At 50.0% G+C, this 12,918-nt stretch overlaps 1 protein-coding gene across 1 annotated transcript in view; it reads right to left on the bottom strand.

The window, feature by feature from the left end:
• The window catches only part of RGS6 (regulator of G protein signaling 6), a 574,555-nt gene that overhangs the window by 24,962 nt on the left and 536,675 nt on the right, over nt 1-12,918 (bottom strand). Inside the window, exons 16-17 of the mRNA XM_081227834.1 lie at nt 6,167-6,256; nt 2,372-2,425 (exon numbers count right to left, since the gene is read on the bottom strand). Of these exons, the coding sequence (XP_081083960.1) occupies nt 2,372-2,425; nt 6,167-6,256 (144 nt within the window). The remainder of the gene's footprint in view (nt 1-2,371; nt 2,426-6,166; nt 6,257-12,918) is intronic.

Genomic DNA, 12,918 nt, shown 5'->3' with positions numbered 1-12,918 from the left:
TGACATGGATGGTCTGTTTACACATATTTCCCAGCACCATGAGAATGCTATTGAACAAGTCTTTCATTGAGTTTTATAGTTTGCAGTATGTAGCAGATGAAATATTCACATAGACCTTCTTCTAAAGAAATCAAGCACTTTACGTATATTATATCCAGAAAACGGCCATCAAATGGCAAGGCATTTTCGTTGGCTGGTTAATTCCGTTTGATTAGAACACTGGGCTGTGGAGACCACGTTCTTGGGTTCCAGCCTCAAGTACTCTGAGAGTTGCTACTATTCTACGGCCATGGGCAATTTCCTCAAACTCAGCCTCATCTTGTTACCCCAAGTGGTGTTACCCCAAGAGCACAAGGAACAAGGATGGATCAATACAAATCCATCTCCATCTCCACCACTGGAAACAAAAACTCAGAACGCACCACCCTTTAGAGTCTTCATAGAAAAAAATAGCATGGAATTTAGGAATTTTTTGGCTTTGAAGTTTGGGCCTTCTCTCATGTAGATTCTAAAAATCTCAGGAACTTGGAAGATTTTTCTCTTTCAGCCGGCCCTGAAACCTCTCTGTAAGTTCTCCCATGTGCACACTTCGGAGGCTTGGAAGGTGGTGTCTGATGCTTTCTCGTTCCAAACGCTTTGTTAACAGACCTTGGAGAACCACTGAACCAACGCCACTTCTGGGATGAAGGAACGTCAATAAATGCTCTTCACAGAGCTTCACTGAGATCATGCTTGCTTTCCCAATACCCACTTCTCATGAAAAGCAGCCTGGAGATGTTTGGATGCTTCATCCAAGTACCAGGCTTCCTCTCACACCCTCAGCCCACGCAGTCAACCTGAAGGGCCTCCATAGGGCTGCAGGAGTTCTGCTTTCTCCACAGTATACTCTGAGCTTGTCAACAAAACCCCTAAACATCTTCCACCCACAGCCTCCAGGCCTCAAGAGAGAGGGAGGGGTGGGTTCCCACCACTCTCAGCCATCGGGGGTGAAGGAACTCCTGTTGGCCTTGCCTCTAACAGCCCGTGGCAGCTTCTTGGTGTATGAAGTTACATGTCCATGGCAAACCAGCCATGAAGACAGACAGGGGAACCACAGGTCTTACACTGTGCAAGTTCTGATTTCTCATGAGAAAAGGCCATGGGGAGAAAAGACCAAAGAAGAAATGGGATGAGGACCCATATTTTAATTGCCACCTCCTAGAGTTCCTGTGATGTTTACATCTAGCAAATTCAAAATGATGTTTAAATTCAGTTAAGATGCACCTAGCTATGACAGGTAAATGACCAGGTTGTTTTCAACCCAGAATTCTTAGACTTTTCATTAAAGGGATAAAATAACGATACTAATCACACAGTAGTCAGGTTTACAAGGACTCTCCTCTTCAATAGAGGGAGGAAAAAGGCAAGTTAGCATCAGTGGGTTTCCACCCTTTGGGAAGGGAAATTTGGCCAGTTCCACACGTGGGATCCCTGCTCCCGGGCTGCCATGTTGGTTCTCTCTGGTTTGACGTGAAGAGTGCAGGCTGGGCCCCATGAACTCAGCAGCTTGTTTTTGACGAGTGAATGAGCGGGACTGAGTGCTTCCTGTGCATCAAGCCTTATGCCCCTGCCTTACAGAGAACATCATGGAAAGGGGAGATGGGTCTGTGCTGTTCTACAGAGCATAGCCCAGAATCTCCACCGGGCACCATGGGGAAGACCCTCCCACGGCCACTCCACCCCATGGCTACTGCCCTCCTCTCCCTGTCACGCTGTGCAAAGAAGGCTGACAAGGGGCTGTCAGGGACGTGGAAACTCATGCAGAGGCCACTAACACACACACACACGCCAGCTGTAGACCGCATCGCCACAACCCATGCAGCACGGCCGCCTTAGGCACACGCAAAAGCCGCCGACACAGCAGCAGCGGCAGCAGGCCTCTGGCACCCGCACGGTTGCCAGAGTCCACAGAGGGAAATTTGGATGTTTTTTTAGATGAGCTATGGTTCTGAGCCAATTTATTTTATGGTCCGGTTGGATGGCCTTCTCCCTGGGCTGCTGCAGAGGGTGCACCAACCGAGCAGCCCCGAGGGCGGTGGGGGGGTGGGGTCCTTCCTCCTCAAGGCCCCAGACAGAAGATCAAATGCCAGGCTGGGCGGTCGCCCCTGTGCACCGTCTGCAGAGGGAGCCGCCGGGGCCTTTTGTCTTTTGCAGATCCATCCCTAGGAGAGAAGCCGCGACCCTCGACCCTTGCAAAAGAAAAGGGGTGGGTGTGTTGAGGGGAAAGCACTGGGCTCCCTCCCATCCCGAAGGAAACGACAATAACCACCACCGTACACACAGAAAACAAAACAGAGAAAAACAACAACCAAAGAAAACCAGCTGAACTTACCACACTGCGAGTGAACTTTTCTAAGGAAGTTCTACGACCTTGCTCACTTTCTGGCTTTAGGGAAAAAAAAAAGAAAAAAAAAAAAAAAGATAGGGAGAAAAATACAGAAAAAAAAAAAAATCTTCAGCTTACACATCGTTTCCTAAGAGTAGCAGCGGCAGCTAATGAACCAAAACAAAAGCAAGACAGGGCGGGAAGAAAAAAAAAAATGGGACAAGAGAAGCAGCCAGAGCTGTGTGCAACAGTCAGTGGGAGAGACGGAAAACAGAGCCTCCGTGGAGCGGTGAGGAGAGAGGGGTGTTTGCTTCTAGAAGAGCCATTAATCGTGCTTCGGGGCTGAAGTAGGAGCCACCGGGCTGGGAGCCGGGCCCTTGGTCAGCAGTTTGGAGCCGCCTGCTCACTGCTTTTGAGCGGCCGAGCCCACGCACAGGAGCCAACTGGGGGCCCCAATGGGGGACACAAACCAGACGAGCTTCCAGGGCCAGCGGGGCCTGTGGGGGAATCCTGCTGAGACGGCCGAAGTGGCCGTGGGCGAGGTGAAGTCATCAAGTCCTCCGTGAGTCTGGGTTAGGACTTTCTCTGAGATTTTTCTGCTCAGATGCAGCCAGAAAGTTTGTTAACTTCCTCAACATCCTCGTGGCCCCTAGTGACTCTCGTTCTGTGTCCTTAGACCAAGGAGGCTCTACCCAGATCTTTTGCAACCACAAAGGTCTTGGGCCTCAGAAGGAACGTTCTGGACAGAAAACGCTCTCTCGGTACTCGGGCAGGTGACCCCTTCCAAGGTTTACTCACGGCAGGTGACGGCAGGTGACCGCAGGCTCAGGAACCTCCCAGGGACTCCAGGCTGAGGGTCCCCCCACACGGGGGGAAGAGGAGGCAAAGCCCCTGGATGCTCCCCCCAGGCCTGGCCGTTCTCCTCTAGTGGAGGAGGAGGGGGTGTGGTGTGGACCTGACCTTCTCCTCAACTTTCCTGCTTTTCCAAGGGGGGAGAATTACATCCCAAATACCTGCTAGTTTATCCCAGAGCCCAGTTCCAAGGTCCTGAATCCATGCCTGGGAAATCTGGAGAGCACACACACTCACGTGGACACACACACAGCAAATAATGGAAATTAGGGAGCTGAAGAAGCAGCCAGGTGTCTGTGCGTCTGCAGGATGTACTGGCAGCAGAGGGCGCCAAAGGTAGCCACTGTGGGTGTGGACAAGGTCAGAGGGCTTCCTTGGCTGTCATGCCCCATCCCCTCAGCTGGCTGTCGGGAGACAGAGAGGACGCTGCAGAAGGAAGACACAACACAAAGGACACACCGCCGCAGAGCCAGGCTGGTCTTTCTCCTTCAGGCACAGGGAACTGAAGGATCCGTGCTTGGCCTGGCACCATACTGAGTCTCCCCACTGGGGACGGCAGGACTCAGCTTCAATCCAGTGGGCAGCCCGGGGGCTGTCTGTGCAGCTCAAGTCAGGCCAGTCCTAGGCCACGCTGCTGGCATTCTGCGCCTGGCATTCTTGTCCCTTGGCTCCTGAGCTGCTGCTCACAGACAGTGGCCACTGGCCTGACTTATTCAGGTTCCTCTGCCTTGCACAGGTCCTCCGAGCTGCCCTGGAAAATTGTACTTAAGTACTGGCGCTTAAGTGTTCTGAAGGGGCCCCTCAAAACCCAGCTCACCTGCTCTTGAGACCTGGCTCATCAGAACAACTAACCTGATCTCTGAAAATACTAGGATAGAGGAGGAATTAGGGAGGAAGGACTGGAAGGCTATGCCTCCAGACTCCATCCGGAGCCTTCCTGAGCAGAAAAGCGAGGCCGATTTACATCCCTCCTCTTAGCTGGAGCTTGTGGCTCACATCCCTTCCTGACCTGGACATGTAGATCGCATGGTAAGCCCATCCCTGACATCAGAAGACACTCTAGGCCTACCTGGAAGTGCCGAGTTACAAATCCAGTCCATGCCTGGAGACTCAGGGAGAAATGGAAGAAAAGGTAGGCTTGTCACTGATTTTGGAAACAATTAACCCCTGGATATTGAAAGGGCTTTGGCATCTGCAAGAGCTTTCTGCCCCAAGAACACTCCTTGGTGTAGGGGCTGGAAGGATAATTCTAATGAACTTCATCTGTGACGTTTTACAGGCAGGCCGTCCGTTCCTTCCTCATTCAAGTGACTTCCTCCGAGAAGCTTTCCTCGTACGGGTGGATCTGTGGAATCTCAGCCCCACTCCCTGTGCTGGGGTGCGTTTTCCCTTTGTGCTCAGACCCACAGGGAGACTGAATGGCCTCTGGCTTCTCCTGGGTGTGTGGACAGGCCCAGATGGGTCAGACTGCTAGAGGCTCACAATTTCCCCACACCGGGATCAGTTCAGGGTCTTGAGCCACAAGAAATAAGGAACAATTACTTTGCCTTCTCCCCTGAGATCTGGGCTGGAGGCACCAAAGGTCTCCACAACTTTTCTTGAAAAACTGGGTATCAGAGCCCTTACTGGTGGGGATGTCAGCCAGCTGCATCAGGGCCTCTCCACCTCCACCCTCTGGCAAGGGAGCGGGCTGGAGGTCAGGCTTCACATTTTCCATCGTAGTAGTGACACCTGATGGAAGGGATGCAGGCCAACAAGAAAGCTGGGTTCCTCACACTCTGGGAGTCCCCAAAGTCTACTCCTCTTTCTCAGGCTCTTGGGGACGTCCTCAGGGCTACCTAAGGGCAGGCAAGCAGGATATAAATGCTCTTCTAGACTCAGGAGTGATGTGGGACCAGCCAGATATGCAGACAAGATGCTGGCATGTGAGGTCACAGTGCACAGAAAGAGGGGCTGCGTGGCTGAGAGAGGAAGCCCAACAGACAGCATGTTGCTGGACAACCACAGGCTCAGGGACTGCTGCTGGGAGGCTGAGAGGGAGAAGAAAGGGATGTGCATGGTCCTAAGTGGCATGGCACGGGAGTCCCGGGACTTGGTGCGAGGAGAGCCCCATTAACCACACGTGGGCCTCAGATCAGAATCGAGACATGCAGAGCGTTTGCAGGCATACTGGAACCTTGAGCCATCCCTCCTGCCTCCCCTTTTCCAGACCCCATGTCCCTCCTGGCTCTTCCTTCCCTCCTCCCAGAAATCCAGCTCAGTTCATCCCTGCCTCAGCCACTCCCCACCGCCTGCATGCTGAGGGTCCCTGCGCCCCAAAATCCAGACACTGAGGGCCACAGGGAACCAGGACTTCCTTCAGAGTGGAGGAGGAGGAAGGGGCTAGGATGCCGTTGCATCTTGGTTAAAAGAAAAAGCAAATGCTGTGGGGCAGGTGAGGGAGAGGAAGGGGCAACCACCCCAGGAAGGACTTCGGGTGCCAGATCGCCCCCTGGAAACCTATAAGTGTTTCTATCCAGAGGAGGGTGCCCCAATCCTTGCCTCATACTCATCTCTGAGCTGGTCGGGGACAGAAAATCTGTGGGGAGGGGGCTGGACTCTTCAGTGGTTTCCTAAGGGATTGGCTGATGTCACTGCCAGCCCTGTACTCCTGGGCTGAGCCACTGCGGCCTCAGAATTTGGTCACACTCTCCGCAGGGGGCAGGACACCGCAGGTGGAGATGATGGGTCCAGGGAGACAGGATGCCACACCCTGGACCTTGGCGGGGGGGCTGACGTGGTGACAATCCTAATTATATTCTATTGGAGTGGGACCAGGTACAGAAGGGAAAGAAGAAAAGAGAAAAGAAATAAAACCCAAGGGATGACATTCTCATTTCACACCAGCAGCAAGCAGCAGGCAAAGGTCAACAGTGCTAAGAAAGGCAAGGCTACCCTTCGCAGAGATACCTTCTTCTTGGCGAGCAGCAAGTCCTGGTAAGCATTTGACCGGAGGAAGCGGGCATAGCTGTCACTCTTCATCAGCTTGTAGATGTGCTCCTGGAAAGGTGGGAGGTGGGAAGACACAAGAAAGAACTGTCAACCAATGCTAAAGGGAACTGCCACCCAACTGGCCACTGTGTTAGGAAAGAAACAAACAAACCGAAATATGCTTGTCTGTACCTGGAAAAACATGTAACATGTTTGCTTTGTTTCATTTTTTTCCCACTCAGAAAACACCAACCAAAACCTATTTTCTCTCACAGAGTAAAAGATCCTTGAGGATCATGTCGCAGAGGCTATGTCATTGGGCCTTGGTGCCATGTTGGGATGCAGTACGGCTTAATGATTAAAACCACAGGCACAGCAATAAGAAGGAAGAAATTACTGATGCACCCAACCACTTGGATGAATCTCAAAGGAATTATGATGAATGAAAAAAAGCCCCAGAAGGTTACATACTGTATGATTCCACTGATATGACATTCTTGAAATGACAAATTATAGAAACAGACAACAGATTAGTGGTTGCCAGAGGTTAGGGACGGGAGAGGGGTAGGGAGGGGAAGGAGGTGCGGTTATAAAAGACAATAGGAAGGGTTCTTGTGGTGGTGGACTAGCTCTGTATCTTGACACATCTCACACATGTGATAGAGTTGTATAGAACTAAACACATACACACACATACAAGTACAAGTAAAATTGGGAAATCTGATAAACTCGGGGGATGTAGCAATGTCAACATCATGGCTGTGATCCTACAGTATAGCTTTTACAGATGTTACTGTTAGGAGAAACTGGGTCAATGGGATGTCTCTATATTATTTCTTATAACTGCTTGTGAAGCTAAAAGTATCTCAAAATAAAAAGTGTAATTAAAACAAAGTCCACAGGCAATGATGCAATTGGGTCAGTTTGTGCATGTCAGGGCCACCATCCCACCCTGGAAGGGGACCCTTAGAACCAGATCGTGGGGGCATCTGGGCAAATATGCCAGGCCTGAGTCTTCCATCCAGGAGGGGCAGATGCTGGGGCATAGTGCCTTCCTGGGCTCCTAGAGGCATTATATTCTGGCCATGGCAACGGATTTTACCCTTCACTTCCGGCTAATTCCTATAGCCTTGTGATCCCTTCCTAATAGATCTGTCCTCATTAAGGGCAGGGAAAGCCTGTTTCATTAGAAGACGGAGCTTGTCCACTGAAAAAGGGTTAGTTATTAGTTGAAATGGAAGGTAGCTCAGCTGCACAGGAAAGCCTGGCTGTCCCAAGAGAGGACCTGTTAGGAGGAGGGTGGGCTTTCCCTAGGGAGGGTGGGATCATCAGGCAGGGAAGCATCTTGCCTGATGTACACTCATTGTTCATCCCACGAAGCTGGACAAGGGCCCCAGTGCTCAGGGGAATGGAGAGCTGGTCAGTGAAGAGAATGCTCAGCAAAGAGGCTGGACTGGTCATTAAGGACCTCTTCCTCGGGTACTCTTCCCAGGGGAGGAGGAAGGGGAGGTAGAGACTTCTCCTCAGCTGGGGGCACATTTAAGAGATACCTGGCCAGACTGCTGGTGCATCCCAGAGGAAGCTGGGTGATGACGATGGCTTGCCAAGACCCTCCTCCTACCCACCTCAAAAGAAAGTGAAGACAGAAAGCAAGCATCACCTTGGTGGCATGTGGAGCCCTCTCAGGCCATCTTCAGATGGACCATATGCAGACCTATTTGGGCACCAGCTTCATTCTTGCCCAGATGCCCCCATATTTATAAAAGCAGGTGCAGACCTACTCGTGAGAATGGGACCACTGAAAGGACCCCAGTGAAATGAAACACTGGCTTCAATCTGAATCTACTTTGATGATCCAGGTGTGTTCTGAGTTAATAAACTTAGTGGGAACACATGTTGCTGAGTGTTTTTCTGCAAATTTCAGACAAAAATCCAGCCCACTCTAGTTTAAGCTCCTTGAGGGAACAATGTGTTTTTAATCTCTTATATGTGCATAGCGTCCAGCACAGGGTTAAATGTTAGAGGAATTTATGTTGCTTTTTGGTTCACTGAAATGCTGGTCTGAGCTTGCAAGTACTGAGCAAGTTTGCAGGCTCCATACTTGTTTTAGTTTATGATCAGATCCTGCTCTCTATATGGAAGGAGAGTGGGGATCACACTCAACTCAAAGGAAGTCCCGATGTGGGCCTTGTGGCTCAGCCCTAATGGCCTCAGGGCCTAGACCGAGGGACATCATGGTCTTTGCATTTATTGTCCCTTTAAAGTGGCCTAACATTTACATCTTAGGTACAAATGTTAACCCAGAGAGAAACTATCTCGCTGTCTCCTTCTTCTTGGCTTAGGCATGGCTTCTGTCTGGCCCACAGAGCCAGGTGGCTCCTGGGCCATCTGGAAAGGCCTGGCCCTCAGGCCTGGACCCTCTCCAAACCCCTCTCCAAGGCAACAGGCCCATGCTTCTTGTTCTGACTTCTCAGAGGAATCTAAGTCCCCAAGTATATCTCACAAAATACCCCTTGCTCCCCCAAGAAGAGGAAGGAAACCTTTCCCAGCCCAGCCCTTCTGGCCTTGGCAACAAATTTCACCCCTGATCTAGCTAATTCCTCCAGCTCATCGTGGGTAGAAAAAGCCATTGAAAGAAAGAACTTGTCAATTGAGAAAGAATAGGATAAAGCAGATGCCTCAACATTTGATCTCCAAAATATTTGTTGAGCATCTCCTAGGTGCCAGGCACTGTGTCAGGCACCGAGATTACAGCATCGCCAAGACAGAAGAGGTCCCCGCTGTCATACAGCTTAGAGTTCATTGCATAAGGGTGTGCGTGACCAGTTGACCTGAGGGATACACGGACGAAGAGCAGGCTCAGGGTGCTGTGAACGGGTATAACTGAGGATGACCTACCCTGCCCGAGGTGGGGAATGGTTGTCCCTCAACCAGAAAGAGCCTCATCAAGGTAGGAAGAGCTGAGCAGACAGGAATGTGTCTCCCAGTTCCTCGTCTGGTCAACCAGAGCAGGAAGGACAACCCAGGGCCGAGGAGCAGCAGGCAGTGGTGGTCCCCTCTCTGGGGAGCGGGGGGCAGTTGATGTGGGTCAGAGGGGCAGTTTGGGCACTGCTCTTATCCTCTCTATGTCACATGCCAACTTGGCAATTTGTTGCCAAGGCCAGAGCCAAGGTGAGGACCTTGTGGGGAGAGAGTAAAGAGAACATAGCCTGTTGGATGTGGGTTGCATAAGGCAGTCTCACTCTGCCAACCTCGTTGCTTGCCCTTGGCCATCATTATGACCGTCTCAGATTACCCTGTAAGGAAACAACCACCAAAACAACACTAGCATGTGCAAGGCATGGTCTGAGCAAAACAGAATCCGAGAACCTCTGCAGATCCCTCATGCCCCTCACAGGGCCCGAGGCTTCAGGCCCGTCTGGGGCCTCCTCTCCCACAGCCTATGGATCCAGGACTCTCCTCTACCCTCCTCTCCTCCCCCAAGCAAAGAAGTGCAGCCTTTGATGTACCCAGTTATGGAACTCTGTGCCTTCTTCCTCGCCAGCTTTGTCTAAGAAACACAAAGACAGTAAACAGGGGGTGGGGGAACGGAGTGCTGAGGTTTTTCTGGGAATGAGAATTAAGATAGGACTCAGGGCCTTTGGCCAGTTCCCAAATGCAATGAGTTTATCACTGCCAGGGACAGCAAGTGTACAAAGCTCTTGGCAGTGACCCCTACTGATTTATGAGGGGTTCTGGTTTGTTTCCACTGCTTTGCAGACAACCAGTCTTAAGGAAAATGTATATCCAGAATCTGCAAGAAGCAGGAGAGCCACTGGCAAAACCAGTGAGCGCTCACCGACAGAATTCCTAAGGGCCAGAGAGAAAGAAGTTTGCATTTCTCTTCTTTGCTTTTTCTTGTCTTTTCTTGTTTTATTTCCCTCCCTCCCTTCCTTCTCCAGACCGCTCCCTTCCCTGCTCCCTCTCCCTCTTTCTAAAAAACGGATGATTGAGTTGACTGTGAACAAGCAGATCTACCAGGGTCCACACCTGCCTTCCTGACATGTAGGGAGGCACCTGCTCCAGGGAGGGTGAGGATGGTTCTCCATAGGCAGAGAAACTGATGCCCTAAGGCCCTAAGTCATACTGGACATCTTAGCTACAATTCTCAGTGGGGGGAGGGAATCACACCCCATGGCGGTTGACAGTTACAGTACATGGATGTCACCCTGATGAGACACTCCACCCTCGTCCATGGCCAAGCCCAAGATGGGAGCTTTGCTTACCTGGAATGCTAAGGCAGAAGCAAAACCAACTGGAACCATGGGCAAGATTTTATAATAACTTTAACTGGAATATAATCTATAAAAATATTGAATGCCATGTTGTACACCTGAAACTCATATAATGTTGTAAATCAACCATACTTCAATAAAAAAAATTCAGAAAAAAAAAGCAATGGAGAGAAAGAAAAAAACCCCTAAACCCAAAACAACTGGAATCAGTGGAGTCCAAGACATATGCAGGAGGAGGAGGGAGTGAGCAGTGCACACTGTCTCAAAACCACACCTGCTACAAATCAATGTTTTGCAGTGAGGGTCCTCATTGGGAAATCTCCTTTGTTTTTAGACAAGACACGGTGGGCCTCACAGTGCTGGGGAAGGTAATCAGACAGATGCCCGGGCCTTGGGCCCCAAGCATGCTGGAGCAGTCAGACTACTTCAGAACACCCTTATATCCTCCTCTTTGCTGTGGGTTCCTGAAACAGCTACAATCTCATCCTCCGGCTTTAGAGCATCCTCCTGGAGTGGGAGGCCACTCAGCTGGAGCATTGCACAGCTGCCAAGAGCTCTTCTTGGGATTTTCAAGTGTCCTGTTTTTCTTTTGCAGATGTATGTGTCTCTGTCCTCTGTCCTCTTGGGAACACCACAGCTTCCTGGAACAACATCCAGCCTTTGGGAACTGTTGGGTCCCTTGTGGTCCTTTGAAGGAAGATGATGCTGTGGGGCAGGATGTGACATTGCCGTGTGAGATGCTGGAAGGGGGGCTGGGCTGGGGGCCAAAGGTTTGGATTCAGGTCCCGACTCTGCCTTTTCCAGCCCCGCTGAGCACACAATTAACCGAGGAAATACAAGGGAACACATTACGAAAACTATACACATGTAAAGTAATGATGATAACTGGCCTTCATGTTGGGACTGTCCTTGCCAGGGATGACGTGGGAAGGAGACCAAAGACCAGAAGGTTCCCGGGGAGGAGGAAAGGTGAGCGGAGTCCAGCTGTATTATTTCCATTGCTGTTGTTGTTTGATCTGAATCAATGCTTAGGTTTAAACAACCCCATTTTACAGATGAGGACACTAAAGCTCTACAAAGTTGAGTGACTTGCCCAAGCACAGAGCAAGGATTTGAGCCCAGTGTTCTGTGACCCCGAAGCTCACACTCTTCCCTTGGTACATGCTGCTGTTCATGGTCTTTGGGTTGGGGTTTTGAGGGAGTCAGGTTCTGTGGCTGAGACAAAGTCCTCAGCATGTGGTTAGCAGAAGCGTCAGGGGCCTCCTCTCAATCTTTAATCTGAGTCATCCCAGGGGTAGATGCAACCGCCATTCACCATTCCCTTTCGGGAACTGTTCACCACCATGTTGTCAGTGACAGCAACGGCCAAGTCTCCCAGGGTGACACAGGCTCTCACAGATCATGTACAACTTGCCTTCCGCACCAGAAGGAAGGGCCCAACTGGCAAAGCTCTGAGGGCTGACCGGGCCCCTGGGGAGTCACAGGCAGCAAGTCTGTGTCACAGAAAGTCACCCAGAAGATGTATGAGTCTCACCTTTCAAGAGACTCTTGAGTATCTTAAACCAAAGGTCTTCAGACCTTAGGCATGGTTCGCTGAAGCCTAAAGAAAATTAACACTTTTCTCATCATGGGTCCTTCAGGCAGACAGAGGGTGGGACTGCACAGTGGTAGGGAATTGATGGGGATCCTAAGTCAGTATCTACTTAATAAACATAGAAAAGACTCACTTGAGTGAGTACAGACGCTCACTTGAGTGAAAGACAGTAGCTTGTCCTCATGGATGCAGCTTTGGATGACCATCCTAGGATCCTGTGGATCTTTTTTTCCGGGTTTTTTCCTTCTTTTTTAAAATTGAAATATAGTTGATTTACAGTGTTGTGTTAATTTCTGCTGTATGGCAAAGTGATATATATATATACACATTTAAAAAAAATATTCTAGGATCCTGTGGATCTTAAATGAGAAGCCCCCATTTGGATTTCTTTGTCCTTCTAAGTGGGACATGGCGGACACTGTTTCCATGGAATGCAACATTCAAGTCATAAGAGAGTGTAAGAGTGAATTATCTTTTGCCTTTACATTGCAAAGCATCTGTATAAACATGTTCAATTTAACTGGCCAAAGGGCACAGTATTTTGATGCTGTTCAATCCCTATTCTTAGATAAGAGTAGCTTCAAAGACAGCTTTGCATATTTCCTTTCACCTACCCAAATACCATGGGTATTAACTTAGACAAATGTTTCCTTCTCCTCTTCAAGGTCATGGGGCTTGGTGCAAGAAATCTCTGCTCTGAAGCATCAACAAAGAAATTTTGGAATTTAGTTCTCTGACGCCTTCTCTTCAAGAACTACTCGTCTGTGTGGTAATAAACAGAAACTGCTCACAAACAACTGATTTGTTCTTTTCAAAATGCATCCCTCCCTCTGCTGTTCATTTCCCTAAAATAAAACCACCCA

This window comes from Mesoplodon bidens (genome assembly GCF_964165515.1).
Source record: "Mesoplodon bidens genome assembly, chromosome: 3".
Taxonomy (NCBI): domain Eukaryota; kingdom Metazoa; phylum Chordata; class Mammalia; order Artiodactyla; family Ziphiidae; genus Mesoplodon; species Mesoplodon bidens.
Note: the sequence above shows the minus strand (reverse complement) of the source record. Positions and strands in the feature narration are given on the sequence as shown.